At 43.5% G+C, this 26,942-nt stretch overlaps 1 protein-coding gene across 1 annotated transcript; it reads left to right on the forward strand.

Moving 5' to 3' along the window:
* The first annotated feature begins 2,442 nt into the window (after positions 1-2,442).
* On the forward strand, positions 2,443-25,523 carry KPNA7 (karyopherin subunit alpha 7). Its single transcript, XM_077758577.1, has 10 exons — positions 2,443-2,511; positions 3,364-3,489; positions 7,631-7,713; positions 8,149-8,417; positions 9,795-9,877; positions 11,863-12,126; positions 13,564-13,797; positions 15,796-15,978; positions 22,487-22,633; positions 25,410-25,523. The coding sequence occupies exons 1-10, from the start codon at positions 2,446-2,448 to the stop codon at positions 25,521-25,523; spliced, it is 1,569 nt and encodes a 522-aa protein (XP_077614703.1). The 5' UTR covers positions 2,443-2,445.
* Positions 25,524-26,942: the final 1,419 nt, after the last annotated feature.

Genomic DNA, 26,942 nt, shown 5'->3' on the forward strand with positions numbered 1-26,942 from the left:
TATTTCAGAAGTGGCCTCCCTTTGCCAAAACCTATGCTTTCCTATTTTCCAGCGTCTCCTCCATGGTTGAGCATGACCCATGGTAGGGACTTGTTTTCCCCCTCAGACCTTGTTAACAGAGAGCTTCAGGACCCAGAGCACGGTCGTAGGAGTCTGATGGAGGCTGAAGTCCTGGCTCTGATGCTTCACAGCTGTGGGCACTCGGCGTCTGACACCTCTGACACCGTTTCCCCACCTGTAAAATGGGACTCTCTCTCCACCTTCCTGTTAGTGTTGCTTCATTTAATCCCAAGCGTCCGACATTCCTGGCATGCAATAAATGCTTTGGCCATTGCTCCCTGAACCGGACCCTTAATACTACTCTACTCCCAGATTGATAAAATGCCACGTGCCTTATCTCTTGGAGATGTAAGGTAAAGCTCCTTGCTCCGGCACAAATCTGTTTCCAGCTGATAACCGTCTTGACCCTGGTTATTCTAGCTGACTAGTGAAACTCTTTGCAGATGGTGTTTTAAAGGGTGTCCTGGGGGCGGCTGGCTGGCTGTCAGGCTTAGTAGAGCATGTGACTCCTGATCTCAGAGTTGAGTTCAAGCCCTATGTTGGGCGTGGAGCCTACTTAAAAAAAAAAAGTGTTCAGGTCTTTTGGTCCTAAGAAGCATCTCTTGTTACAGAGCAGAATTTGAGATTACTTAAAAGTAGATGAAAGTCTAGAACGTGGTTCCTCTCTGGCTTGAGAGTCTAGTGCCAGGGCAGAGGCCCTGGGGCTTAGCCCACTTACTCTCTCAAGCTGTGGCTGGCTGGTGGCACTTTGATTAGGGAATTATCCTCAGAGGCCTGGTAGCTGCTGTTACAGCTCATGCCTTAGACACTATCATTTTGTTCTGACTCAAACTTTTTTTTTCATGGTCCTTTGCTGGTTCTTCTTTCTTTTAGGCCCTAACAGGAGTGTCTTTGAGACTTCGTTCTTGTTCTATTTTCAAACGGAGTTCATCTCTCTTAAGACCTTGGTCTTGACTCTCTACTTCTGGAATTCTGCTTGTCTACACTGTCCCATCCAAACTGATGTGTCTAAAATAGTCTTTCCTGCCCAAATTATTCCCAGCTGTTGTACACTCAAGACTAGAGTCCATAAACTCTGGTTTTTTAAAACAACTTAAAATTATGCTTGAGAAAGAGAAAAAGGGGAAGAGATCCCAAGCAGGCTCCCTACTGTCAGCACAGAGCCTGACACGGGGCTCAAACTCCTGAACCGTGGGATCACAACCTGAGCCAAAATCAAGAGTCCAATGTTGAATCGACTGAACCACCCAGGCATCCCAACTCTGGTCATCTTTATCTAGTTTTCTCTGCAATGTTGTCTGGCTCATCCTGTATTCTTGGGAACAGATGGATATGCATTGCACACTTGTAAGAAATGTCATTCCCAGCTGCCTTGTAGAAAGTTAAAATGTGGCCTTATTTGAATAACCTCCTCTAATTGGGGACCAACTCTCTTTGTGACCTACCACCCACCACCCTCATCCAACAAAGAGTTGAGTACCTACTTACTCTATGTCAGCATCGTGAAACGGCTGAGGAATCGTAGCTAAGACACACATGACCCCATTGTCCTTGGGAATACGGGGAGGAAGAGAAACAAGAAAATACTGGGTGGGTGGTAAAATCTGTGGAGATTATAGAACAGACTGGGAAGATCCTTAGATTCTTAGATAGGAATTCAAAGCATTGCTGCAGGTGAGGTAAGCTGGGGCCAGCTCACACAAGGTAGGTGTCATGGGGGGCCTGAGTTTTCTTCTAACCTCAGCAGGCAGTCAATGGAGGGTTTTAAAGCAGGGAGAATGAAATGATCAGATTATCTTTAGGAGAGCACCTGGCTTCTGTGTATTGAATGGATTGGAATAGAACAATGGTAGAAGCAGGGAGAACCATTAGGATGCAGTTGCCATAGTGTGGCTGAAAGGTGATGGTGGCCTGGTCTGGCAATTTACCAAAGAGTTAGGAGTGGGTCATGCTGGAGGCCGTCCTGACCCAAGGGCTGGTGGATTGGGTGTGGGAGAAGAGGGCTGTCATCTTCCTGTCCTGGCCTGGTTTGGGTACCACCAGCCTGCATGTATGCTCTGGACAGAACTCCTTGGACACAGCCACACAAGGTGGTTCTGGGCTTGCCTTGCAGCCTACCCTAGCCACCAAGGGCCAGGTTCAAGTCAAACCGCCTCTAAAAGGCATCCCTTACTCCTGCAGCCCAGGGCTGGTCTCCTTTGCGCTTACATGGTGCTTGTTGAGTAGTGGTGCCCATGGAAGCCGGCCTTCTGAGTTCATGCACCGATCCTCTGGGGGCCCTTAAGGGCTTAGAGCAAGAATGGCTGTCACATAGGAACCCACACGCTGGGCACTGAAAATCTGGTAAATGCCCTACCTATAGGTGGTCGACTTTTTCCAGTCAATATGCCGACTTTGGATGCTCCAGAAGAGAGGCTGAGAAAATTTAAGTATCGAGGCAAAGATGCATCTGTGAGTACCAAGTGACTGCTTTGCTCTATCCAGAAGTACTGCAGTAAAAATTTCATGGTTGGGATGTATCCAAGATGGAGAGGAGGATGAGGATGTGGAGGGAGCACAGGTTAGATCATCTCCCCCAGGATTCTTGATAAAGTCAAGGAGTTTCTTCTGAACCAAGATAAAAGGGTCTGTTTTGTTTTTTAATTCTAATCTCCCTCAGTCTGGTATCCAAAGCTGGATCAAGGCTCAAATGACCTGTAGACCAATCCCTAACCATGGAAATGGTCAGGGACATGTGGGGCCTCCCCTTCAGGGACTAATCAGCACTGATGAAGATATGCTCAGACTCAGGGCAATGGAACACTTTGCTCAGATGGCTCTACAGCCAAGAGTCCTGGCCTGCTGAGAATGTAGAGAAGGCTTTCTTCACTTTGGGAAGAAGGTTAACTACTTTTCTGGATGTGGTGTTAGGAGAAAGCAGAGGAGGTAAACAGTGCTATTTACTGTATGATCTTAACTCTTCTGGACTGTCACATCTGTAAAAGGGAAATCAGACACTTTGAAGCGTGCTCTAAAAGCTAAGTGGGGGGCGCCTGGGTGGCTCAGTCTGTTAAGCGTCTGACTTTGGCTCAGGTCATGTTCTCACTGTTTGAGCCCCGCATCGGGCTCTGTGCTGACAGCCAGCTCAGGGCCTGGAGCCTGTCTTTGTATTCTGCATCTCCCTCTCTCTCTGACCCTCCTCTGATCATGCTGTCTCTGTCTCTCAAAAATAAATAAAACATAAAAAAAAATAATAAAAGATAAATGGAGTGATGATCTGACTCCCCGGCTCTAAGGGTTCCAGTTCTTTCTTTTTCTTGCTAGATGAGGCGGCAACAGCGGATGGCAGTCAGCCTGGAGCTCCGGAAGGCCAAGAAAGAAGAGCAGGCCTTAAAGAGGAGAAATATCACCAGTGTCTCCTCTGACTCCGCTTCTGAACTAACCAAAGGGGTATGTACGCTGGGGATATGGCATTGAGGATGGTGGTGTGGGAGATATGTCCTTAGCAAGTTTCTCCGGCTTAAAAATGTTTAATACATTCGGAACTTGCAAGCTCTAATCAGGGATCTTTAAGGAGGGGGTGGAGAGATCATGAGTAGAAGGAAGCTGGTGGTGTCAGAAATCTAAGGGCCATTACCTTTGTGGCTATGAGTCTGGGATCTGTGTTCTGGGTGAGATGGGGTGGATGAGGTGCGGCTTCTAATGGAAAGGAACTTGCCACCACTTGGCCAGAAATAAGAAATGAGGGGTTATGTCTAGTCACCCGACACATAAAGTCTTGCCTAGGACCTGAGTGCTGTCCATTATCTTCTGTTCCCCATCCACCCCAACCTCCCTCAGTGCAGATTCTGTGTTGACGTACAGGCTAATGCTGGTTTTTTTTTTTTTTTTTTTTGCGGATCCTTTCCGGAATTCCCTGACTGGGGAAGTTCTCTGCTTAGACTCTGATAGTCTTGGATCTACACCCTTTTATGATCTGCCACTGTCTACATCCCAGCTTAATCACCCACGTGCATTATTGCACCCTGCTAGGCTTAGGACTCCTACAGGGCAGAGCTAAGTTTGACCTGGGCAAGTGGATTTAATGACACATTAGCCGCCATCAAATGGAATGGCTGTTTGCATTTTCTGACTTTGTGTATGTGGCTTCTTGTACTCAGCATAATGTTTTCAGGGTTCGTCCATGTTGTAACATATGTCAATACTTCATTCCTCCCCCGCAACCCTGAGTTTGTTTATTTTGAGAGCATGTGTGTGTAAACATGTGATTTGTTGGGGGGCGGGGGAGGGGGAGAAGAGAAGGTGGGAGAGTGAGGATGAATATCCCAAGCAGGCTCCATGATGTCAATGCAGAGCCCAACTTGGGGCTTGAACTCCTGAACCCGTGAGATCATGAACTGAGCTGAACTCAAGGGTCAGAGGCTCAACCGACTGAGCCACCCATGTGCCCCAGGACTTCATTCCTTTTATGGCTGAATAATATTTCATTGTGTGGATATGCTGAGTTTTATTTATCCATTCATTAGTCCGTGGACATTTGTGTTGTTTCCACTTTTTGGCTATCATGAATAATGGTGCTTTGTGCACAAATGCTCGTGTGGACGTGTTTTCAGTTCTCTTGAGAACATGCCTAGGAGGAGAATTGCTGGGTTATATTGTCACCTTGTTTAACTCTTTGAGGCCCGAGGTAAATTGAACAGTGGCTCCGCCTCCAAATACCCCCATCTCTTAATCCCCAGAACCTGTAAATGTTGCCTTGTATGGGGAACTTTGTAGATGTGATTGTTAAGGATCTGGAGATGGAGAGATTATCCTGGATTACCTGGATGGACCCAGTGTAAGGATGAAGGACCAGTCAGATCAGGTGATATGACCACAAAAGCAGAGATTAGCATATCGTGCTTTGAAGATGGTGGAGGGGGTCACAAGTCAAGAAATGCAGGTGGCCTCACTAGTAGCCGAACAAGGCAAGGAAGCAGATTCTTCCCTCAAATCTCCAGGAGGAGCCAGCCCCACTTTAGTCCAGTGAAACTGATCGTGAACTTCTGAGGTCCGGAACTATAAGATGATGTGGTGTTTCAAGCCACTAAATTTGTGGTAATTTTTATACAAACAATAGGAAACAAATATGTTGCCAAACTGTTTTCCAAAGTAGCTGTACCATTGCACATGATGACACTTACCAACACTTGTCTCTTCTGGGATTGTAGCTATCTAGTGGGTACAAAGGGCTATATTGTTGCAATTTTGGTATGTCTTCCTAACGACTAATGATGATTATTTTTTGATGGGCTTCCTGGCCATTTATGTATCTTTTTGGAGAAGTGTCTATCCAAACCCTTTGCTCATTTTAAAAATTGAGTAATTTGACTTTGTCTTGTTGGGAAGGTCTAAGAGTTCTTTATACTGCCTATTCTGGATGCTAGACCCTTATTTGCAAATATTTCCTTTTACTCTGCAGATTGTCTTTTTTACTTTTTTGGTATAATCCTTGAACAAAAGTTTTAAATTTTGAAACTTTTCTATTTATCTACTTTTTTATTTGGTTGCTTGTGCTTTAGGTATCATATTTAAGAATCCATTACCTTGGGTGCCTGGATGGCTCAGTCAGTTAAGCAACTTCAGCTCAGGTCATGATCTCATGGTTTGTGAGTTCAAGCCCTGCATCAGGCTCTCTGGTGTCAGAACAGAGCCTGCTTCGGATCCTCTGTCTCCCTCTCTCTGCTCCTCCCCCACACGTGCATGAGCTCCCTTTCCCTCTTCCTCTCTAAAGTAATAAACATGGGGGGAAAAAAAGAATCCATTGCCTGATCCAAGGTCACAAAGATTTATGTCCAAGTTTCCTTCTAAGAGTTTTACAGTGTTAGCTGTTACATTTAGACCTTTGATCCATTTTGAATAAACTTTTGTAAACGGTGTGAGTAGGATCCAATTTCATCGTCCCATATGCGGGTATCTCCTTGTCCCAGTATCAAAAAGACCATCCTGTCCCCACCAAATGGTGTCAAAATCCTGGTCTAACATCAGTGACTGTAAATGTGAGAGTTTATTTGTGGACTCTGGATTCTCTTCCATTGATCAGTGCATTTACCCTATGTCAGCACAGCACAGACTTGATGACGGTAGCTTTGCGCTGGTTTTGATAGTGGAAAGTGCCTTCCAACTTGGTTCTTCTTTTTCAAGATTATTTTAGCTATTTGGGAAATCCCCTGCATTTCCATCTAAATTTTTGAAGCGACTTGCCAATTTTTTATTAAAAAATTTTTTTTAATTCTTTTTTTTCCTCCTCCCCCACCCAACTTGCCAATTTCTCCTATCAACACAGCTCAGATTTTAATGGAGATTATGCTGAATCTGTAGACCAATTTATGAGTATTGCCATCTTAACAACATTAAATCTTCTAACTCCTGATCATGGGGTATATTTTAATGTATTAGGCCCTCTCTAATTTGTTTTTTATAGTTTCAGCATGTGTGTCATGCACTACTTTTGCTAAATTTATTCCCAAGTATTTTATTCTTTTTGATGTTACTGTAAATACAATTATTTTCTTAATTTCAGTTTTGAATCGTTCATTGCTACTATGTAGAAATACAAGTGATTTTTATGTTAACTCTGCAGCCTAGCTGAATCTTATTAGCTCTAATTAATGTGTATGTGGGGGGATTCTTTAGAATGTTCCATATACACGTTTTTGTCTTCTGCAAATAGGGACAATTTTACTTATTCCAATCTGGATGACTTTGCTTTTTTTAATCTGTGTAGAACTTCCAATACTATGTTGAATAAAAGCAAGGAGAGTGGGCACCCTTGTCCTGTTCCTGATATTAAGGGGAAAGCATTCCATCTGTTACCATTAATTGTGATGCTGGAGGGTTTTTTTATTTTTTATTTTTTATTTTTATAGATGACCTTATGAGGTTAAGGAAGTTTCCTTTTATTTCCAGCTATTTTATCATGGAAGGGTGGTTGAATTTTGTCAAATGCTTTTATCCTGGATTTATTGAGATGATCGTGTGCTTCCCCCCTATAATCTATTAATATATCCTACTACATTGGGGTTCACGTGTTGAACTTCTCCTGCCTTCCCAGATTGAATCTTAGTTGGTCAGAATGTATAATCCTGTTTATATGTTGATGCATTTTGTTTCCTAGAATTTTTTTTTCCAAGATTAGCTGTTTTTCTTGAATAATCTCTTTTTGGCTCAAATAAAATAAATTGAGCTATCAGCCTTTGGTCAGTTTCTAGAGTTTGGAAGGTTGATTCCACTTGTGATGGTGGTGTTCTGGAGGAGAAAATTTTTAGAGGTCCTTACTCTGCCATTTTGCTGATCTATCACTAGCATGTTCTTCATGGAACAAAAAGGTGCTGGGGATCCAAGTGACTACAGGAATTACCCCTTCCCCAGAGCATGGGGATGGTCCCACAGATCTGTGAGTCCTATAAGACACCAAATGTCCTTCTTTCCCCTAATGTAGACCAGCATACTGCCCAAGCCAGCTTGTTCTAATCAGATAGATGGCTAGACTAGATGGCCTTCATGGTTCCTTCAGGCAGAGACTCTGACCTGAAAGCATCTCTCCTTGCAGGTCAGCCTCAACCTGCAAGAAATAATCAATGGTGTGAATGCCTCAGATCCAGACCTATGTTTCCAGGCCACCCAGGCAGCCAGGTAAGGTCAAACAGACTTCTGCTGTTTCATAGGTTCCAAGCTAGAAATAAGCTCCGGTGGCCTAGGGGGTTTTGTGGCAGTGGCAAAATGCCCACACAATGTAAGAAAAGGTGAGTCCATTCAAAAGTGAGATGAAATTGTTCCTCTACACTGTCCTTGAGAACATTTTAAGATATGCAAGTGTTGTCAGAGATGAATTGCTTAATTTAAATTGGCCTCTATAGGAATCTTGGCTCATTGATAATACCTGAAGAGAAAAATGTTGCTTCATCACTGCAAAGTGCCATGGGCTGGACTTGAGGACATTAAGTAGCTCTGGCCCAACTGTTAGTCTCATTTGATAGCTAGGAATGCCAAGAACATTTATAAAAGGAGGTTCTTAATATCAGCCTCACATGACTTGGTTTTATTATTTTTTCCTCTTTCATCTCAAAGGAAAATGTTGTCCCGTGAAAGGAACCCTCCTCTAAAACTGATTGTTGAAGCCGGGCTCATTCCCAGGCTGGTAGAGTTCCTGAAGTCATCACTTCATCCCTGCTTGCAGTTTGAGGCAGCCTGGGCTTTGACCAACATTGCCTCTGGGACTTCGGAGCAGACTCAGGCTGTTGTGGAAAGTGGGGCCATCCAACCTTTGGTTGAGCTCCTGTCTTCCCCCCACATGACTGTGTGTGAACAGGCAGTGTGGGCCCTTGGTAATATAGCAGGTAAGACTCTCCCCATAAGGGGCCAGGAAACAGGTGGGTCATGCATCTGGCATGCTATGGGAGTTCTTTGGGTAGCGTCATAGACTCACTCGATCCTCTGACTTTAAATATCTAGAAACAATGGGGAGAGTCTGACAGGCTTTTCCAAAATTTAGAGTCAAGTTCAGAGGCTGAAAATTAAAGCTGAAAACAGATGATGCAGTATGTACTGAAAGCTACAGGCTGCCTAAGGCCACTTGCCAATACCGGTGTCCTGCAGCCTTGGGTTTCAATGGCCTCAGGAACAAAAGACAAGCCTTTGATGCATGCACTGTGATGTTTATGACACACCCATTCATAATCCAGGATCCTGAAAAAATTCTACCTCCAGCAACAGTTGTCAAGGGAACGTACCAAAAAATAATATTTCTTCAGCTTGGGGTAAAAGTCTTCCCTGAAAATGCAATCCTAAAATGACCTCATAAATTTGGGGCTTGCTGCTGTATTCCCTGTATTGGGCCAGGAAAGCATAAGCTGAGGAGTTAGTGCTGCAGGGTTGAAAGTTCTGGCATTCCTGACTGGATATAAATACAATGCTCTTGGGGGCATATGAACTCAATTGGGCCCCTCTGGATTTTGACAAATTAAGATCAGCCAAATATTAGCAGTTTCAAATTCAGAGAGTCAACAACCCACCACGACTGAGTCAGCAGAAACAAACACTGTGATGAGACCTCGAAGGACTTGAGATGTTGGGATTAGCAAACAAAGAATATAAAGTAAGTTTGCTCATTAAATGCTTGCAGAAATGAAGCACCTATCACTTTGTCCCTCAATTTGTCTGGTTCAGTAAGGAACAGACAAAATTGGGTGGTATAAAGTAACACATGTCTTGTCCTGGTGGTTGAAGAATCACAAATGGAGACTTCTAGGGTCTCAAATTGGTATTTTTGCCGGAGTAGCAGATGGCAGATGGCTAGCATCTACCCATCCCCCAGACTTGGTTTTGAGTTGCCTTTGGAAGCTTCCACCCCATGCCAAAGCCTCCTGGGAAGACAATTTGGCCTGCAGTAGCTTCTGTCTTCTTGAGAACTGTGCTATGAAGTACCACCAACACTTAGAGCCTCGAGGTCACTTCCTGGGCCCATTGGCTGGCTCCTTTGTTTCCAGACTGCCTATAACAGTCGTTGTGTGGTGCCTGCTCTTCATATCTAGTCTCTCTACCCAACTGACAAGATGAAGACCCAGGATCTAGTTCATGGGTATCCTAAGTACTTGCCCAGCCCAAGAATGCATTTTGGCATCTCACCCTTTGCACAGGCTTTTGAATTATTAGTTACTTACTCCCAGGATTCTCTTTGTTCCCTGTTCAAATCCCACATTCTTATCTATTTGAAGGTGATGGCCCAGAATTCAGAGACCTGGTTATCTCAAGCAATGCCATTCCACATCTGCTGGCCCTGGTTTCATCAACCATACCAGTAAGTGTCTTTAATGTAGTAAAGCTAGCTAGCTAACACGTTTCCAAAATTGGGGAAGTACTTTCAAGTCAATGTTGGGTCATATGGGTGCTACCTTGCCCCTTATGACCATAATTATAAGCAGGACCTAGGATTGAATATCCCCTTGGATAAAAGTTGGTCCAAATTTGGCCCCAGGGCCACGAGTGCTGATTTTATTTTGGCGGGGTCAGGGGAGGGGGGCGGGGAGGGGCATTGGAAAAGTTCCATTAAGGTTTTTCTAAAATTACAGTCCTGCAAAATATATGACAAAGCTCTCCAAGGGGCATGGGTAGAATTAATGGGTCACCAGTTCTGCTCCTGGGTACTGGGTCTCGGTTTGAAGCTTAGAGTCAAAGTTGACTGATGTGGCTACAATAGAGGANGCTCTAGATTAGCTTCAAAGAAAAATGAAGAGAAGGTAGCTTCTAAAAGCCAAGGGAATACCCAGCCCTCAGGGTCAGAGAAAACTTGAGTTAGTGGAACCAGAAAAAGGCTGACATGACCAGGGAGTTTACAAAGAGAGAGCAGTGTAAGAGCAGAGCACATAGGGCAAAGGACTTAGATGTCCTCCCAATGGCAGAGGAAAGCCTTTGAAGGATCTCAAAGCAAGGAGTGAAGTGATCTGGTCTTTTAGAAAGATCATTCTGGCTGCTTGAAAAATGATAGCAAATGAAGATGGGATGCTGCCATGTTGGACATGTGAGATATAAAGAAGCAAGGATGCCCTCCAGTTTGAAGTTAGGCTGTTGAGATGACTGTCCTTCTAGAGAAATGGGAAGATGGAGGGGAGAAGGAAACAGAGCCTTAGTTGTACATATTAAGTTGAAGAGTGTGAGAGGCACCATTGTAGCAATGTCAGGTAGATGGATAATGCATGTCTAGATGATTGTGCACGTATCTGTCATCCAGCCAGGCAAGATTAGCTAGAGCAGGGGCCAGATGCTTACTTTTATAAATAAAGTTTTATTGGAGCACAGCCATCCCCATTTATTTATACCCATATTGTCTGTTGCTTTTGTAATGTTATAAGGGCAAAGATGATTAGTTGCAACAGAGAGACCCTGTGGCCCATAAAGCTGAAAGTGTTTACTGTCTGGCCTTCTGCAGAAAGAGTTTGCCCCAACCCCTGACCTAGAGTATGAGGAGAACCTAGGACCGAGTCTCAAGGGTTCTGACATTCAGAACTTGCCCCAAAGACTGAGAAGAAACAGCCCCTTTGGAAATAGGAATGCAGGTTTGGGGTCCTAGATGCCAAGAAGAGCTTTTTCAAGAAGGGTACTAAATACTGCTGATAGGGATGGTAACTTTAAGACTGAAAAGGCAGCCGTTGGATTTGGTGACTTGGAAGAAGCTAATTTCATCACAAAGTACAAAGAAGTAGAGGCAGAAATCAGACCAGAAGGGATGGAAGAACAAATAAGCTACAAGGTAGACAGCAAACAGAGACACATCCTTAAGGGCTGGCCTCTAAAAAATAGAAGCAGGACTATGGCTATATAGATGGAAGGTCCCAGAGTGGGAGTGATCCAGGGGAGAGAGATGATCATGGGGACAGAATCTTCAAAGGCAAAAATAGGATCCAGATGTGGAGTAGGAAGACTGACCCCTGAGAAAAGATAAGAAATGTGGTTGCCACATGTCAGTAGGGTTACTAGGCAGACCAAGCAACTCCTGCTTGACCTTTGTTTTGTCAATGAGAAATAAAAATAGGGTCATCAACTGAGTCCAAATGGGAGGGACATTTTGAATAATCCAAGGAAACCTCCATCTAACATTTGAATATGAAACTTAAGCTCATTCTTGGTCTCCCTAGTACGCATCACTACTGAGAACAGAGTCTGCATGAAGCTCAAAGGCTTTGCTTCACGCCAGTCAATAATATCGATCAAAGATGGCCAGGACATGCAGCTATTGGCCTTATTCCTTCTTTGCCCCCAGTGCTGGAAATGGTCTCCTTGTTTCAGATCACGTTTCTGCGAAACATCACATGGACTTTGTCCAATCTTTGCCGAAACAAGAGCCCTTACCCCTGCAAGAAAGCAGTGAAACAAATGTTGCCCGTGCTCTTCCACCTCCTGCAGCACCAAGATGGAGAGGTTCTCTCAGACACGTGCTGGGCCCTGTCCTATCTCAGTGATGGCTGTAATGAGCGCATCGGCCAAGTGGTAGACACGGGGGTCCTGCCTAGGCTGGTCCAGCTCATGACCAGCTCGGAGCTCAATATCTTGGTAAATGTCCCTGGTCCCATCTGTCTCTGTCCTAGCCTTCTGACTAGCATGTGGGAGTCAGACTCAACTTGAGCAAGACCTCTCCCACCATCAGCTCTTAATACTTTATCTAGAACAAAGCTTATTGTCTGCAATGCCCTGTTCTCTGCTGCTCTCTAGCCAAGGACTTGAATCTTTTTTTTTTTTTTATCAAAAAGCCTAGTGGATATTAAGTAAGTTATTTTTTCTTAATCTGGTAACTAGAAAGTATAGAAAAGCACCACACTGAAATTGTTTCTAATTCCTCCACCCAGTAAACTATTCTTTTTGTGGCCTTTCCTTCTAGTGGTCTGTGCATGTGGATGTTAACCAGTTGGCTAATACAGGGTATGTGTGCACTAATGTAAAGCTCATTATAACATTTTAATTTCTTACTCAAGGGTAAAAGAAAATTCCCTCTTACCCTCTCCCCAGTTTATTAGGCTACTGAAGTAGTCTAGGTAAAAATAAAACATAGGTAAAAATGAAACAAAACGAACATCAAATACTTGACTAGGGTAGGAAACATGCCACTTATAAGCTTCTTGAAGAAAGTGCCTTAAAACATGGGTGCTGTTTTTGACTTCTGTGGCTAGCCTTGTATATTTATGCAGCCTTTGGAGTTATTTATGCCTAGATTAGCATATATTATTCAGACATGAAGGTTAGTTTGAGGGGATGGTATTGGGGGGAGGGAGGGTATGAAGAGAATATAAGAAGCTGTATGTCCTGGGGGTCTAGGGCCCATTTGGACCCATCTTGGTGAGGCTGTGATTGGCCTATAGCACTGCTTCCACCTCTCACTTGAGTAGCAGATACCTAGCATGAAAGGCTAGGAAAACTCTAGAACTATTGCTGTTCTGTGCTAGGGCAGCCACTATGGTGCAGAGAAACCAAAATGAATGCACAGTCAGCCCGCAGAGGACCATTGTTTTGAGCCCAATTGCAGACCCATCCTGGCGACCTTCAGAGTTGAGAGGGCATTTGCGAATACATCAAAAAATGCCATTGGGATCTCATTAGCTCCAATTAAATATACAACAGGAACTTGACACTCATGCTAAATATGAATTCAGTAGAAGTTATTGCATTATAAATACTGTAATCAATTTAGCCATTTTTCCCAGCAAAAGGCTATGAAAAGGGCAGCATCGCTTCTTATTAAAGGCAATCCCTTGACCTCTGTCTCCCTGAAGCTGGTGCTGTTGAGAGGTGAGCAAGTACCTTGAAACTATGCAAATAGCCATGAATGTGCTGAATTAGTAAGGATCATGGATTTAATAATTATTCATAGGTTTCCTGAGCACCGTCAACATAGCATGATGCATATTTGGGAGTGCACAGAGCTTGGTGTGACTGTCCCCTTCTGTTGTGATAAATTGGCAATGCCTGCTTACACTCACAGCCTTGTTCTTGCAGACCCCCTCTCTCCGCACCGTGGGGAACATAGTCACAGGAACGGATCACCAGACCCAGGTGGCCATTGACGCAGGCATCCTGAATGTGCTGCCCCAGCTCCTCATGCACCCCAAGTCCTCCATCCAGAAGGAGGCGGCTTGGGCCTTGAGCAATGTGGCTGCAGGGCCCTGCCAGCACATCCAGCAGCTGATTGCTTGTGGCACGCTGCCTCCCTTGGTGGCTCTGTTAAAAAATGTAAGTGGTGCACTCTGTGTCAAAAGGCTATTTTCCAATTGGCCCCATGTTGAACTCCTTCAGGAATTTAAGCACAGCCTTGGAAGCAAATTAATCAAGATCACAACAGAGATATGAAACCTTAGTTTCCTAACTCTCCCTGGAAAAGAAAGGAAGAGACATCCTATTTGGGACAACCCATTAAAGATGTAGGAGACTAAACAACCATTGCGTATTGAAAAGGTGATCCATCCCCCCACCCCCCGCCAGCTCAACTATTCAGAAAAAAATCCTGAGCTGGTAAATATTGGCTTATCTTTGGTGTTAGAAGAATGTGCCATCCACTCTACTTGCCAAAAGAGGGGGGAAGTTTTGTTATGTTTGAGGAGGAAGAACCTATCGGGTTATGGTGATATTGTACACTGGAGAAAGGTGACATTTTCTTTGTAAAAAATCCCATTGATCAGAGTGGTAATATATACTCAAAATCCAGATATAAAAGTAGAAATAAAACAATGCCTCCTTCCTCCTCCTGATTCCCACTTCCCTCCCCAGGACAACTCCTATTCATCAGCATTTCTTTTTGACCCCTTTGGATGGATGGGCTCAGTTTGAATCATCTACAGGTGACACAAGCCAGGAGTGGTTATGTCTGGTTGCGGGCGGGGAGGCAAGTGGTATAGGATGGGGAAGAGAAGCTGCAGGTGGTATTCCTGCCCTGAGGTTGGATGATGGGTTCCTGGGTGTGCAACCTGAATCAAGGCATCTTCCGATCTATTAGATGCTTCTTATCCTGTGTGCTACCATGAGGTGATATAGATTCTCATCAGAAACGTCCAGTAATCGGGGCGCTTGGGTGGTTCAGTCGGTTAAGCATCCAACTTCAGCTCAGGTCATGATCTCGCCGTCCCTAAGAGTTTGAACCTGCATCGGGCTCTGTGCTGACAGCTCAGAACCTGGAGCCTGCTTTGGATTCTGTGTTTCCCTCTCTCTTTGCAACCCCCTTGCATGCGCTCGCATGCTCTCTCTCTCTCTCTCTCTCTCTCTCTCTCAAAAGTAAACATTAAAAAACATTTTTAAAAAATCCAGTCATGAATCAAAAAGTAATATTATTTCAAATTGCCTTTTGAACTACTGCTGGCCCGGAGCCCTAAGTGGTTACTGAATTTTCTTTCTTTCTTTTTTTTTTTTTTTTTTTTAACTGAGTCAGTTTTTCCCGGCCATGAAATGGGAATAACTCCTTCTGCACAGGGATAGAAGGATCTATGATAAATTCCTCCCGGATCTCTGGGCAAAGTGTTTTTTATAAATGCAAGGAATGCATTGAGTGATACTTCAGTGGCCTTCATCTGACATCTCCAGACTGGCCCACTCCCTGACATCACTTCGTGTGCTCAGCTTTGTAGCTATGGAGCTTCTTGTCCATAGTTTTGCTGCATCAGAAAGACTAGGAATGTTTACCTATGTCACTATAATCTAAAATTCCAGGGGTGCCTGTGATGGTTCAGTTGGCTAAACGTCCGACTTTGACTCAGGTCATGATCTCATGGCTCAGATCCCACTTTGGGCTCTGTGCTGACAGCTCAGAGCCTGGAGCCTGCTTCAGATTCTGTGTCCCCCTTTCTCTCTGCCCCTCCCCTGCTTGGTGGTTCTCTCTCTCTCTCTCTCTCTCAAAAGTAAACATTAAAGAATAAAGTAATTCCAAAGATAATTTCTAATATATATAGATTATCTGGATTTGTTTATGTTGGTTATATTATTCCGATAACCTGACTTAAGGAAATGAGTCAATTTCAACTTAGAACCTCCCTCTGAGTTCCCATGGGAGCCTGTCTGTTTCTTGGCTTCTCAAAGATGCTCTCTTCTGTTCAAGAACTAGAGGCAGGTTGCTGAGGTATTCCATGTAAATTATATATACTGTCCTGGCTATCACTAGCCTACCTAGAAATTGAACTAAGTTAACATCACTATATTTAAGTTCTTCAGGATCCATAATGAAAGTAAACATTCTTTCTTCAGGGAGAATTTAAAGTCCAGAAAGAGGCTGTATGGACCGTGGCTAACTTTACAACTGGAGGCACCGTAGACCAGTTGATCCAGCTTGTCCACTCTGGAGTATTGGAGCCACTGGTGAATCTGCTTACCATCCAAGATCCCAAAATTGTTATCATAATCCTTGATGTTATCTCTCTTATCCTCAAGGTGAGCTGTTCTAAGCAAGTTGGTTTCTATATAGCCATCTCCAAATTTAAGGCACTTATTTTGGTTCTTAAAACTCCTATGTGGATTCTCTTTCCACTCTGCCACCCCTCCTCCTGTTCATATATCCTATGGATAACAAAAACAAGAGGGCATTCAAAGAAGGCCCATCCTCATTTTTTCAAATGAGTGACCACATGCCCAGCATTGTTTTAGGTGCTCAGGATACCACAGAACAAAGTCCTCACTCTGGTAGAGCTTCTATATTAATGGGGAGAGGAACAGACCCAGAAGTTGGGAGTTTATCTGATAAAAGGGCAGTTGCTGATGGCTCAGAGTGGGAAGGAAATAGGGATTCCTTCAATGTAGTAGTCAGGAGCATCTGGTCTCAGGAAGAACACTTTTGCAAAGACCAAAGAGAAATGAGTGAATCTTGTGGATATCTGGGAAAGAATGCCCAAGGATAGGTTGGAGCAAAGGGATGGAAGGTGGTGGTCAGGCTCAGGGGATCCAGATCACATAAGGTAGGGGAGAACTTTGGCTTACTCTGAGTGAGATGGAGAAACCAATCAAAGGTTTGAAGCCAGGAAAAGCAGGCCTGTGAACCATATGGCTGGCTCTTTTAGAAGACTAAAGCATAGGATACACTTAAAAGAGTAGTAAGAAGTTAGCAGGGATAGATGCTGAAACTGACTACAAAGAAAGCCTTGAATTAGAACTCCAGGAAAGTCTTATTTCTGAAATAAAGGCAGAATAAGCCAATCTTCATAAACCATTTGTGTCAGTTCTATATTGCTACCTAACCAGTTACTCCCCAGTGGTCTGAAACAAATATAGTAAAACCTTGGATTGCGAGTATTCCGCAAGACAAGCAAGCATTTCTAATAAATTCTAACTTGATAAACAAGCTATTCCTTGCAATATGAGTCGTACATGTTGCCAAGTGTCACATGATCACAAGTGAGCCAATGGTTCTTCTCTCTCTTGCTATGGGATTGTGGGTGATTGTCTCCCATGTTCGGATGCTGTTGCTAAGTCTCAGGCTGCGGTGTTTGGCAGAAATTGGTGATTTTTCAGAATGTTAGAAGGTGCTCACAACTGGCACTAGTGTATTTTTTGTCACTTCAAAGCATCTATGGACAGTCCTTTGCTTTTCCATACAAGAGTAAGCTTAGGAATTCTTTGTTTCATTCTAGGTCAGGTTGCCTGCAGATATAGATCCTTTACTCTGTGCCTTATTGCTAGTTATGTTAAATACAGTATATGGCAAGAGTTTATTAATTACTGTAGTCAACATCGATGTGAACGTATACAATGGCTCCTATGCAGAAAAAAGTTGAAAAGACAGATGGCAATAAGGAGATGATTGTGGTGGAAGTTAAGAAGGAAGTCGAGAAATACGAACGAGGTATGTGAGTGGCTGAAATTGTAAGATTTTAGAAGAAGGCCATGTCAACCATTTGCACAGTAGTAAAGAAGAAAAGAGGTTAGATGCAAAAAGGAGTTACAAGAATATCAAAGCAATGGCCACATGTTCTGAAAGATATAGAAAAGTTGCTCCTGTTTTAGATAAATAAGAAGCAACTAGCAGGTGATACTATGACTGAGAACTTTATCTGCAAGAAGGCAAAGGCCTTGTACACTGACTTGTAGGTAAACTGCCATGTATGTCAACAGAAAATGAAGTCTTCAAAGCAAGCACGGAATGGTTTGATAACTTTAAGAGAAGTGGCATCCATAGTGTCGTGAGGCACGGAGAGGTAGGGGTTTGGATGCTAAGGCAGCTGAAGTGTTCACTACCAGGTTCCAGAAGCTCATGGTTTCCAAGTGTTACTGCTGGTGCACATTTTTAACTGTAATAAGATGGGGTTTTGGAAATCGATGCCAAAGAGAACCTACATGATGGAAGAGAACATGCAATGCCCAGTCACAAGCGCATGAAAGACTGTCTCACCCTCATGTTTTGGGCTAATGCAAGTGGAGATTTCAAAGTCAAGCCCCTGCTCCTATATCATTCTGAGAATCCATAAGCCTTCAGTAAATGCAAGGTGCAGAAGAGCCAGTTGAAAGTTATATGGAGGTCCAACAGCAAGGATTGGGTCACTTGTGTCTTATTCATTGAATGGATCAATGAGGTCTATGGTCCTGCAGTGAAGAAATGCCTTTTAGAAAAGAATCTGCTACTCAAAGCCTTACTAGTTATGGATAATGCTCCTGCTCATCCTCCAGGCTTTGAGGACAACTTACTGAAGGAATTTGAGTTCACGAAGGTCCAGTTCTTTCCTCCCAACACCACTCCAATTCTCCAGCCCATGGATCAGGAGGTTTATTTTGAACTTTAAAAAGCTTTCACACCAAAGCACCATTTCAGCAATGCTTCAGGGTGACCGAAGGAACAAACCTTACCCTCAGAGTTTTGGAAAAATCATTTTAACATCATGAACTGCCTCAATATCATTGATAAAGCCTGGTATGAGGTCACCAAGAGAACCCTCCATTCTTCTTGAAGAACATTGTGGCCTGATTGCATTCTTGGACATGACTTAGAGGAGCTTGCTCATGAATAGGAGCTGCCGTTTGTTGATAGAATTGTGTTCTTGGGGAAGACCATGGGACTAAAGGTGAATAAGGATGACATTCAAGAGCTGGTAGAAGAACATGGTCAGGAGCTGACCACTGACAAACTGATGGATCTGCATCACGAGTAACAGCAAGAGTTTACGGAGGAGATTTCTCTGCACAGGAGAGGAGAAAAAGGCAAAGGAATCCCTCACTTCAAATAAGACTAGGAAGACGTGTAAAATGTGGAAAACCATGCAAAATTTTGTAGAAAAGCACCACCCGAATAAGGCTGTAGCAGTGTGAGCAATGAATCTGTTTAACAATACAATGTTATTTCTACAAAATCCTCAAAAGGGGCAAAAGCAAGTATCACTAGATACATTCCTTGTTAAAGTTTCATGAAAAGAAAAAGATTTCTATTGAGCCAATAGATAGCAGTGATTCCGCAGTGATTCCATTAGTGAGAGTGAAGGTCATCCTACACAATAACCCTCCTCTCTCTTGTCTCCCTCATACCAGCCACAAAGGTTTTCAAAGGTAAGTGCAGGTTAATTTGTTTTTCTTTATATTTTGTATTTTCTTATTTTGTATTATATTACAGTATTTTAATCATTTTTATATGAATATTTTGGGGTTGTGGAATGATTCATCTGAGTTTCCATTATTTCTTATGGGGAAATTTGCTTTGATATACAAGCGTATTGGATTACGAGCATGTTTCTGGAACGAATTATAGTCTCCAATTGAGCTTTTACTGTATTATCTCCCCTAGTTTCTGGGGTTAGGAATCTGGGGACAGCTTAGCTGGATGGTTCTGGCTCAGGGTCTATCATGAGATTCAAGGTATCAACTGGGGCTGCAGTCTCCTCTGAAGGCTTGATGGAGGCTGGAGAAGCAGCTTTCAAGGTGGCTCACTCGTATGCCTGGAAAGTTTTTGTCACCACCTAGAGCTCCTCATAGGACCATTTTGGTGTCTTCACACTGTGGCAGCTGGCTTCCCCTGTCACAAGCAGTCTAGGAAAGCAAGGTGGAAGCCCCAGTGGTTTTTATGAGCTAGCCTTGTAAGTCACTCCAACAACATCCTATTGGTTACACAGATCAGCCCCACTCAACATGGGAGGAAACTATACAAGGGTGTGTATATCAAGAGTCAGAGATCATCTGAGGCCATCTTGAAGGCTGGCTATATTCATCTGGTTAAGGTCCTCTTATATGCAACAAAGCCATTTGAAAAATTTCAAAGTAACACCAGGGGATTCCTTTTAAAAGCTCACTTTAAGCATCCTTTTCATGTAACTGTCTTGGAAAGAACTGACCTGAGTTAAAAACAGATTTGAAATGGCACCCAATTAGACACGAAGACTGAGGAAATCACACGGATGAAACATAGAGACTTGGCCACCCGTAGACAAAGTTGGACATAATGACATAACACATTTGTGAAAGCACACTTGTGAGCTGTAGAAATTGAACTTCATCTGTTTCATTTGAATTAGACATTTGGGGTTTTTTTTCCCCCTTGGGGGCGTCTGGGAAAACCACATCTGATAGATCAGAGAGAGGCACTGGAATAGCAGGTTCGGAGGATGAGGTAGGAGAGAGCCTCAAATGGCTGGCAGAGTGCAGCTGAAGTTCTTTGAAGCGACTTTGGAGATGTTTGCTCTTCTGCCAACATCCAGAATCCTTCTCTAGGGCTCTGCTTGCCCTGGGTCATCTCACATCCCCCAGCTTGCTTTCTGAGGGTATCCTAGCCCATTGGCCTTGCCTTGGTTTCTTTGCTCAAAGCCAAAACTCATTTTGGACCCCAGATAGGACTGGAGAATGTCTGGGTTTAGACATAACAGTACAAACTCTGATCAGGTAGACAGTGTGACCTAAATAATGTTTAATTTGAACCACAGGAGGTTTTCTTATTATTGCTCACAAAATAAAGAGCAGAGCCCTTCAGGAGAGGACACCAAAGCTTTTTCTTTATTTCTCTTTGCTTCCCCCAAATAGGCTATTTTGCTAACACTTCTAATGTGCAACACTTAATCCTTTAAAACTTTGTCCTTGCCATTCCTTGTTTTGGAAATGCTACCAATTTCCTATGGTTGATGCTGGCATAGCATTGTTGGTCAAAAACATGTATTACTTCCCAAGCCTTTTATGCACATCTTCTTCTTCTTCTTCTTTTTTTTTTTAACAGATAGTTTATTGTCAAGTTGGTTTCCATATAACACCCAGTGCTCATCCCCACAAGTGCCCTCCTCCATGCCCATCTCCCCCCTCCCCCCCACATCCATCAGTCCTCAGTTTTTGTCAGCATTCAAGAGTCTCTCATGGTTTGCCTCTCTCCCTCTCCCCTACTATTTTCCCCCTTCTTCTCCCCCATGGTCCTCCGTTAAGTTCCTCCTAATCCTCCTATACGTATGCACATCTTCTATAATGTAAACCACTGATCATTTACTGCAGTATTCTTTCTGTACTGCAACAATTATTTACCTACCTGACCCAATAATATGAGTTATGAAAGGGCCTTTGCTTTTTTTTTTTTAAATTTTTTAATGTTTTATTTATTTTTGAGAGAGAGAGACAGCATGAGCAGGGGAGGGTCAGAGAGAGAAGGAGTCGCAGAATCTGAAGACAGGCTCCCGGCTCTGAGCTAGATGTCAACACAGAGCCCAACGCAGGGCTTGAACCCACGAACCGTGAGATTATGACCTGAGCTGAAGTTGGATGCTTAACCAACTGAGCCACCCAGGTGCCCCTAAGAGGGCCTTTTCTAAATCCCATCTTGAGCTCTAGTTTTGTAGGCCTCACCCACAGTCTGTATACAAAGGTTTGAATGAGTGAATAGCCCCAGATGATAAATCCAGTGATCAGCACTGGATTAAATCCTCTCCTGTTACTTGTTTCCAGGGACTTGGTTATTTGCCATGGTGTTGCTATGGGTCCCCTTAGTCTTCCCTCTCACGGCTTTACGGCGAGGGTGGGATCAGAACAGCTGTATTTATTTATTTATTTTTATTTATTTATTTTTTAAATGTTTTTTATTTATTTCTAGGAGAGAGAAAGAGAGACAGCGTGAGCAGGGGAGGGTCAGAGAGGGAGTCACAGACTGAATCAGGCTCCAGGCTCTAAGCTGGTAGTCAGCACAGAGCCCGACGCGGGGCTCGAACCCACTAACCGCGAGATCATGACCTAAGCGAAAGTCGGTCACTTAACCGACTAAGCCACCCAGGCGCCCCAGAACACCTGTATTTATAGAGCATTACTTGGGGCGCCTGGGTGGCTCAGTTGGTTGAGTGTCTGACTTCAGCTCAGGTCATGATCTCCGGGTTTGTCGGCTTGAGCCCCACATTGGAATCCCTGCTATCAGTGCAGAGTCCACTTGAGATCCTCTGTCCCCCTCTCTGTTTCCCCTTCCCTACTTGTGATCTTGCTCTTGAAAATAATAATAAAAAAACATTACTTGAACATTCTTTCAAACTGTATTTTTTTTTCTGAGAGTGAAGGAGCACAAGTGAGCAAGGGGGAGAGAGAGAGACAGAGAGAGAAAGGAGAGGAAGGGAAGGAGGGAGAAACAGGACTCAAAGTGGAGTTCGAGCTCACGAACTGTGAGATTATGACTTGAGCCAAAGGCAGATGCTTAACCGACTGAGCCACCCAGGTGCCCCCCTCAAACTGTATTTTAAACAATTTCCATTAATTAGAAGGGAGATAGCTATTAAAAAGTAATAGCAATGTATTTGTACAGAGCAGCTTATTTGGCACAAATTGTATTTTTTGGAATTAATATAAACCTAAATATATGTAATATAAATGTCCAAAAAGGTAGTAAGATCCTGCAGGAAAAATAAAACTATGGCTGCCCATTCTGGAACAAGGGCCTTTGACTCCCCTGAGGCAAAGCCCCACCTCCAAAGGGCTTTTGCCCAGAGTCTTGCTTTGTCTTATACACCCACAGGCAGCAGAGAAACTTTCAGAGAAGGAAAACATGTGTGTCCTGATAGAAGAAATTGGTGGCGTTGATAAAATTGAGGCTTTGCAACTTCATGAGAACCCCCAGGTTGCCCTAACTGCTTTGAACATTATCGAGAATCATTTTTGTGAGGTAAGTGATTTCAGAGCGGAAAGCAGTACCCACGCCTCCTGGTGAGCCACCTTAGCAGGTGATCACTGGGCAGGTGCCCATGCTGCCTCTGTGAGGTGGGTGACTGGACAGGTGGGCTTGTCTCATGACTTAGTGCTGAGTTTCTCCCCCATCCATGTTGAATGGGCTGCCTTTGAGGGGCAGCTTCCTGGTTTTGGGAAACCATTTTAGTCCCATGAAACCTTGTCCTGCTGCCTCTGGTTTAGATTTTATTTTATTGTTTTCCCTTTCCCCCTGCTTTCCTCTTGTGGTGGGGAAGGGAGCAGGAGGGAGGGGCTACGATGCTGAAGTGATTTCTTTTTTATTTTTATTTTAAATGCTTTTAGTTTTGAGAGAGAGAGGCAGACATGAGCAGGGGAGGGGGAGGGGCAGAGAGAGTGGGAAACACAGAATCTGAAGCAGGCTCCAGGCTCTGAGCTGTCAGCACAGAGCCTGGTGGGGAACTCAAACTCTGGAATGGTGATGTCATGACCTGAGCTGAAGTCGGATGCTTAACTGACTGAGCCACCCAGGTGCCCCTGAAGTGATTTTTTTAAACTGAAAAACACAACTAAGGCAGTCCCAGCTTTTGAAAACTCATTTTGCTACTTACTGCATTTTCTCTTTCCAGAACATAGGGTCTGGGATAAACTGCACACAAGGCTTTTAACTTTTCTGCAGGAGCAGGGAATAATGATCAGACAGCATCAGACACACAATAAAACATCTTTTATTGTAATAAAATATGTGCAGCATAAAATTTACCATTTTAACCATTTTTAACAGTATAGTTCTGGGTCATTAAAGGTCCCTTCACAAGGGCACCTTGGTGGCTCCTTTGGTTAAGCAGCCAACTTCTGATTTTTGGCTCAGGTCATGATCCTAGGGTCATGAGATCAAGCCCCAAGTAGGCTCAGAGCAAAATGTGGGGCCTGCTTAAGATTCTCTCTCTCCTAGGGCTCCTGGATGGCTCAGTCTGTTAAGTGTCTAACTTCAGCTCAGGTCATGATCTCGTGGTCCATGAGTTTGAGCCCCGCATGGAGCTCTGTGCTGACAGCTCAGAGCCTGAAGCCTGCCTTGGCTTCTGTGTCTTCCCCTCTCTCTGCCTCTCCCTCACTCTCATTCTGTTTCTCAAAAATGAATAAATGTTTAAAAAATTCTCTCTCCTATTCCCTCTGTCCCTCCCTTGCTCACTTGCACGTGCTCTCTCTCTCTCTCTCTCAAAAAAAATAATTTCACATTGCTAGATAGCAGTCACCGCCATCCTCTCTAGAACTTTCATCTTTCCAAAGTGAAGCTCTGTTCCCAGTAAACATGGACTCTCCATTCTTCCTCCCCCAAAGCCCCTGGCAACCACCATTTAACATTTTGTCTCTGGGAATTTGACTACTCTAAATACTTCACGTAAGTGAAATCATACAGTATTTGTACATTTGTGATTGGCTCATTTTACTTGGCATAATGCCCTCAAGGTTCATCCATGGTGTCAGCATCGCCTTTATTTTTTCAGGCTGAGTACTATTCCATTGTGTGGCTATTTTACATTTGGTTTATCCATTCCTCATGGATCTTGGACTGTTCTTTTGACTATTGGGAATGTCACTATGAGAGTACAACTATGTTTGGAATTCATGCTTTCAGTTCTTTTGGTTGTATATACAGAAGTGGGATTGTTCGGTCATACGGTAATTCTATTTTTAATTTTTGAGGAACCACTATACAATTATCCACAGCAAATGCATCATTCTACATCCCACCAGCAATGGGCAAGGGTTCCCATTTTTCAGCATCCTTACCAATACTTGTTATGTTTTTTTTATTATAGTCCTCCGAATGGGTGTGAAGTTGTAGTTCATTGTGGTTTTCAGTTATATTTGCATTAGATAGTTTTCATATGAAGGTGAGCTCAAAGCTCTTAAGGTGGCCTGCTAAACAAGGGTGACAGAGTGAGTGACACTCCATTAGGCATCAAATTGGAAGCATCAGCAAAATCCAGAGCCATAAAACAAGTATGACCATGTTGGTGATTTGTTGCTACCTGAAGGCAGCTGATACTGGTTTGGACCAAGGGGATGCTCTCAAAGCAGAGAGGACCCAGAACGGCAATTAGCATCTTCTGGGTTAAGGCTCCTCTGAAACTTTATAATTAGGAAACCCATCTCTTAGAGCTTTCAAATCCCTAAGACTCATCTGAGGGCTCCAGACTAAAGACTCCTGATGGAGGACCAGCTACATACACCGTGTCCTTACTCACCGTAAGGTTGCTGTTCTTTGTATCAAAACTGCACTTACAAATAGTCCAGACACAAAAAGATAAATACCATATGATTTCACTTCCATCAGGGACCTAGAAATGTCAAACTCTTAGAGGCCTGCAGGAAAATGGTGGGTGCCAGGAGCTGGGAGAGAAGGAAATAGGGAGTTAGTGTTTAACAGGTACAGAACTTGGGTTTGAAATGACAAAGTTCTAGAAACGGATGGTAGTGGTTGCACAGCAGTCTAAAGGTACTTAATGTCACAGAACTATCTACTTACAAATGGTTAAAAATGGTGAATTTTATGGTATGTATGTTTAACCACACACATAAACTGTATTTAAGGTCAAGACTGAGAAATATTTTCTCCTTCACCCTCTTTTCTGAGGGAGCCCTGAGGCTGATTTAGATCAAATTGCTAATCCGTAGAAGAGGTTAGTCATCTGTGCAACAATAATATGTCGAGAGCCTGCAGGTATAATAGTGTCTCTTCTTCCCTGAAGGGAGAAGAAAGTGGTACAGTATTACCAGCTCTGGAGGAAGATTGTGAATTCTTAAACCAATTAACAAAAAATTACCAAGGCCCCATGACTTCTAAACCAAGGACCACACCCTAATGGGTAACTTCTTTAAGAACCTTCTAGATCTTGGCATGCCACAGGTGTAACGATTTTAAACTGAATGTTAATAAAATTTTCAACACATTCGCCTCCATCTGTCAAAAAATGCCGTTAAACCACTTGCATCTATCTTAAAGATGTGGAATTCATCTCCTGAGAACATATGGTTTAGTGGTTACCTTAAAGGATCTTAAAGGAAGACACTGAAAACATAATAGTCTTATAGCTATTTAAGATAAATTTTGACTTGTAGACTTGATTTAACCAGTAATTCTTATATCTCTTTGCCCTTCCCTTTTCATGGAACGCCTTGTTAATAGAGCACATTCTTCAGGGAAAGCTGTGGGTGATGGTTAAAAGAGAGCGTGGGCTGGGAAGGACCTAAGACCATGATACTAGGTAGTGTTGTGATGGATGTGGGATATGCTTTGAGGATTGGACTTGATTTGTTTGAGTTGTAGAGATTGGATCAAAATCTATTGTGGTCTGAAGCATCACACCAAAATGTCATGCTTGAAGCATGTCTTCACTGGTCCTTGATAAGTGAGGAAAGATATGTGGGTGTCCATCTAAAATACTGCTGGGGAGCACCTGGGTATCTCAGTTATGCATCTCTTGATTTTGGCTTGGGTCATGACGTGGTATCAAGCCCCACATTGGGCTCTGTACAGATAGTGCAGAGCCTGGTTGGGATTCTCTCTGTACCTCCCTTGCTCACACATTCTCTTTCTCTCAAATATAAAAAAAAAAATAGGGGTGACTGGTGGCTCCGTTGTTTAAGAGTTTGACTCTTGATTTTGGTTCAGGTAATGATTCCACAATTTCAGAATCAAGCCCTGTGTCAGGCTCTGTGCTGACAACACGGAGCCTGCTTAGGATTCTCTCTCTCCCTCCGTCTATGTCCATCTCTCCCCCTTCTGTCCCCCCATCTCAATGAATTAATAAGCTTAAAAGAAAAACCTTAAAAAAAGTACTCCTAAAGACCATGTTCTCATAAATGTCTCATTTAGTGGTGAGAACAAAGTTATGATTTAGTGGACATTAGATCTTCCAATGAACATCCTCATCAACTTTTGGCGTGACTATGACCACTGCTGAGGGCTATGTTGGTGGGATGAGATCTCTGGGGTTTTTCTCTCCTACATGGAAATGGAGGGGACCCAGGAGACTCCTTTTCAACTCCCTCTTTATTTCATCAGCTCAGGCGATCCTAGCTTGACACATCTCTGGCCAAGGACTTTGAATTTTAGACCTAAGGACTGAGCATGGAAGAAACAAATAGCGGGAGAGCATTCACTCACTCCAGTGGCAGGGCCTTATGCTCCAGTGGAGTGGACATTCTCCATGGTTACCTGCTTCTCCAAGGCTTCTTTGTAGTCCTCTCTGGTCTCCCATACTCTTAGAATAGATTGTCTT

Source organism: Crocuta crocuta, unplaced genomic scaffold (assembly GCF_008692635.1).
Source record: "Crocuta crocuta isolate KB4526 unplaced genomic scaffold, BGI_CrCroc_1.0 scaffold273, whole genome shotgun sequence".
In the NCBI taxonomy this organism is placed as follows: Eukaryota; Metazoa; Chordata; class Mammalia; order Carnivora; family Hyaenidae; genus Crocuta; species Crocuta crocuta.

Coding starts and splice junctions, on each gene's coding strand:
- KPNA7 (XM_077758577.1), top strand. CDS start 2,446: ATGCCGACTTTGGATGCTCCAGAAGAGAGGCTGAGAAAATTTAAGTAT. Junction 3,490..7,630: donor CTTCTGAACTAACCAAAGGG/GTATGTACGCTG, acceptor CTCTCCTTGCAG/GTCAGCCTCAACCTGCAAGA. Junction 13,798..15,795: donor TGGTGGCTCTGTTAAAAAAT/GTAAGTGGTGCA, acceptor TTCTTTCTTCAG/GGAGAATTTAAAGTCCAGAA.